General features: G+C 43.5%; 1 protein-coding gene across 1 annotated transcript; it reads left to right on the plus strand.

The window, feature by feature from the left end:
* The first annotated feature begins 501 nt into the window (after nt 1–501).
* LOC110906869 (rho GTPase-activating protein 17-like) lies at nt 502–2,445 on the plus strand. The gene is made up of 2 exons (XM_022151936.1): nt 502–954; nt 2,389–2,445. The coding sequence occupies exons 1-2, from the start codon at nt 502–504 to the stop codon at nt 2,443–2,445; spliced, it is 510 nt and encodes a 169-aa protein (XP_022007628.1).
* Nucleotides 2,446–4,213: the final 1,768 nt, after the last annotated feature.

Raw genomic sequence — 4,213 nt, forward strand, 5'->3', positions numbered from 1 at the left:
GTTCTGAGTCTTGATATAGAACATAGGACAAACTCCGTTTTGTTTTTGTTTTATTCGGTCTTTTTATTTTATATATATTAGTCGTTATCTTAACCATGTTTGCAGGTCAAAATTCCGCCAAGGTTTCTACGAGGACGAGGCAAGGGCCCAGTTACGGGTCATGATCACGAGGCCGGACCATCGCACCGGCGAACACCCTCTATTATTATGAGTACGAGCCCACAAGAGCCGTGGAGACTCTATGTTGAGCCTGGGAGGCGATCAGTCTCTCTCAGTTCTTCGCCTTCATACTTGCATTCTTTCGGGCCCAATTCAGAAAATGAACCCAATAACTAACCACCTTCATTCATACCTTTACAAAGATCGAATTCTCACCATTCTTATGGCGATCCAACCCCAGTCTTTCAGAGCCGGTTCAACCCGGCTAATATCTTTCCAGAACCCGTGGGTTTCAACCCACTAGGACCTGAGGATCATTTCTCAGGAGACCATGCTGACGATATGGATGAAGACACGAACCCCGTGGAACCAGCATCCGGAACACCAAACCACCCGATCGAGATCTCCGATGGATCATCCTTTCACGGATCACCTTATCGTGGTCCCGACAGTTCTCAGGAGAGGTTCAAACAGTGGGACTGGTATTTCACCCCGTCCGAGCACTCGTCTCCTTATCAGCAGCAGCAGCAACAACAACAGGATCCTTCCGAGGATTCTCGATTCAGGACAGTTACGCCGCCACCACCACCGCCAGTAGAGAAACAACCGCCTCCGGAGCCACCGAGGCAGAGAAGGTCAAATGCACGGATGTCCGTGCAAGGAGGAGTCCGTATCAGTACTCCTCAGCCCTCGAGTGGCAGTCATTATCCACCACTCCAGGAGGAAGAAGACCCGCAAATGGGGGGTCCATCAAACCCCATTCCAGAGATCAACTCAGCGCCTATGGCACCACCGGTGGGTTTTGACAACCCAATCCCTGCCTACGCCGGTTCAGCGGCGTATAACCCCTTTGAGCAGCCGGCGCATACCCATTACAACTATGCTAATGTGGACCCATACCAGGGGGCATGGGACTACAATGCTAGTCACCCAGAGGGACCTTATGGTGGTCTTTGGACCACTGGTTACCCGACTTATGGGTACCAGCGTCCGCCACCTCCACAGCCTCTGTATCGGCCGCCGTAGCCATAGTTGATCCCACCTGAGCGCCAGGAAGAGGTCCTTGAAAGATTGGACTGATGTGAACGGGAAATCCGAACAAAGCACAGTAACACACGAGGTTTCTTCAAGGGATTGTCAGACCTGATAAAAGGGAAGTCCAAGAGAAGGGGTCATTGAAGATCTTTTGTTTTTATTTATTTTATTTGTAATCAAGTCCCTGCATGGACTTTTTGCTTCAGTACTCAGCACCTGCGTGGGCTTGTCATTTTGTATTCTGCCCCTGTGTGGGCATGTCTTTTAATTGACCCATGCGTGGGTTTGTCTTGTTTTCCGCCCCTGCATGGGTATTTATTTTCGTAGAAGTCCCGTTTAGGGAAAATGTTGTATTGTTAAAACAATTTATGAGATGTTCTAGTCAAATTTTCATTTTATTTATTATTGTTAAATTATATGCTCAAAACATAAAATAAATGAAAATAATAAAAGATCTGCCATTATATTAGAATGGTAAAATCTAAAAAGAACAGAGACCTAGCCATATGTTATTATAAAACAAGGCCAAGATGGTAGTTCCATAATTAGATTAAGATCCACATTGACATCTCAATTTAGGACTATTCTGCGTTAATTATTAAAGAAATCTTAGAGGTAAAACCTAGCCTATATGTTGTTGCAGACAGAGCCAAGATGGTAGGACCCACATAATGGATTCCAATTATTGTTAACATCTGTTAGTATGTTAACGATCTTGGCAAACTGTGAATCAGTAAAGTCACACAGGCCAACCTTTAAAAAGGGTTAATTTTAAATTCCCTTAACCGCTTCTTTGAGGCGAAGTGCCTGTGGGCGATAATTAAATGTCCTATGTGACTAAAAACAGTGGTAACTTATGACTCCCTGTTAATAAATGGTGATGAACTATGGTTCGAACCTAAATACCTGGATACTGTAAAATCCTAGTTTATTATTAAATTAAATTGTCCTTGTGACTAGGCCTTATGTGCTATTATTAAAATATTTTAGGATAATAATAAAGATCCTAAAGTTTTAACAAATTAACCTAAAATGGCAATTTAAAACCTTGGTTAATAAAATATAAAATACTGTAAAAACCCCTAAATATAACCTTGCCCATTAAATTCCATATGTAGCAACTGAAGCTACATGGCTGGGTCAGATGTAGCGAATAGTCATCCATGGGGAAACCATGAAAATGCTAAAATACAGTTGACTGGTGCGGAGCTGAAAGCGCTTGTTGATGATGCGGTTACAAAGGCCTTATAACGGCAGTATAATGAGTACAGTGAGACCCATAGTAGAACCCTATCTACACCACATGCTAAGCCAAAGACGCATTCTGAGGCTCACAGCAAACCACCACCTACCCCACCTAAGTCTAAGAAGGATGATGACCGACATTCTTCAAATGAAAACAGTGTTCACCCCAAGAAGATTGTGTTTGATGATGCCCCACGTGCCAAGGGTTGCACGTATAAATATTTTGTATCTTGTAAACCCCGGGATTTTACTTGGGAGAAAGGGGCAGTGCACTACAAGACTTGGTTGGACGGAATGGACACTATTGTGGACATTAGTGGTTGTGCTGAGAGGGATATGGTTAAGTTTGCATCCCAGTCATTCAAGGGTGAAGCCCTAGCGTGGTGGAGGTCATTGGTTCAAGCCTCTGGAAAGGTTGCTTTGTACAACATGTCATGGGAGCAATTGTTGCTCTTATCAAAGAAAACTACTGCCCTCAGCATGAGGTTGAGAAGATAGAATCTGATTTCTTATCACTGGTCATGAAGAACTTGGATTGCCAGGCATATCTTACAAGTTTCAACACCCTGTCCAGATTGGTTCCGTACCTTGTGACCTCGGAACCCAAAAGGATCGCGCGCTTCATTGGGGGTCTGGCCCCAGAAATCAAAGCTAGCGTAAAATCCTATCGGCCCGCTACATTTAGATCCGTAGCTGATATATCTCTGTCTTTCACTCTGGATGCAGTGAGGTAGAGATCATTGAGAAATGCTGACACCGAGAAGAGAAAGCGTGAAGATGATGGTTCACGACGCTCAGATAAGAAGCGAAAAGGGAACAACGACCACAAAAAAGGGTCGGGATCCATGAAAGGTGATCAACAGTCGGGCGATAGGCCCAAGTGCAAGGTTTGCAAGAAGCACCATTTTGGGAGGTGCAGGTATGAACAGAAATTCCAGCTGATGTCACACCCTCGCTTTGCGGAAGCATGGTTAATTTGGTGTGACTTCTTAATACCATAGCTTATCATAACAAAGCTATATGAAGATAAAACCATGCAAGATCATCCATTGATTTAAGTTTTAAAATAAAAGTAACATAACATTGTCTTGAAGCGTTGACACATGCAACGGAAATTACAACCTAACGACATAAAACATTGTTTGAAGACACAAACACCATCATGAAATAAACGCAGTTTAAGGACTGTGACTCGTGCAGGTAAAAGTCACATCCCCTAAACTTGGATGACCTCATAACTCTTATGCAGCGGGAAAACGGAGCGTACCGTGCCAGAATCCTTAGTTCCCTGAAATACATGTAAGTTGGAAAAATCAACAATAATGTTGAGCAAGTTCATGTGTAAGTGAGTATGTAAAACCTTTGTAAGTATAAAATCTTGGTATGTAGCAAATAAGGAAAAAGAGATCACCAATGGTTTGTAAGGCCATTGATATGTGTGAACTGCAAGTAGGAAGACTCAAACCTAGCGGATTTTGCGTTGGGTACAAAGTCACCCCGAGGTCTGTTATTCTGGGCCTGGGGCTGGGCTCGCTACATCCAGATAGATCTACCGCTACTGTCCCTCGGTCCTACAATGAGAAATAATGGCCTCAAGTTGCGCCTACCCACTCACATGATCTAAGTAGTAACCCTCCTTACGCTAACCATACCATGTAAAAAATACCTGTAATCATAGTAACATGTATTTCACCCCCGCGGTCTAGAAAAATGAAAACAGTTAAGAGAAAAGGGGGACATGAACTCACAGTGGTGCGTCTCTAACAAGAAAATC

The sequence above is a fragment of the Helianthus annuus genome, chromosome 14 (assembly GCF_002127325.2).
Source record: "Helianthus annuus cultivar XRQ/B chromosome 14, HanXRQr2.0-SUNRISE, whole genome shotgun sequence".
Lineage (NCBI taxonomy): Eukaryota > Viridiplantae > Streptophyta > Magnoliopsida > Asterales > Asteraceae > Helianthus > Helianthus annuus.

What these genes read in the sequence shown, in the direction of transcription:
- LOC110906869 (XM_022151936.1), top strand. Translation starts at nt 502, where the DNA reads ATGGATGAAGACACGAACCCCGTGGAACCAGCATCCGGAACACCAAAC. An exon ending in CAGCGCCTATGGCACCACCG is followed by an intron (nt 955 to 2,388) that starts GTGGGTTTTGAC and finishes GCTAAAATACAG; the next exon opens with TTGACTGGTGCGGAGCTGAA.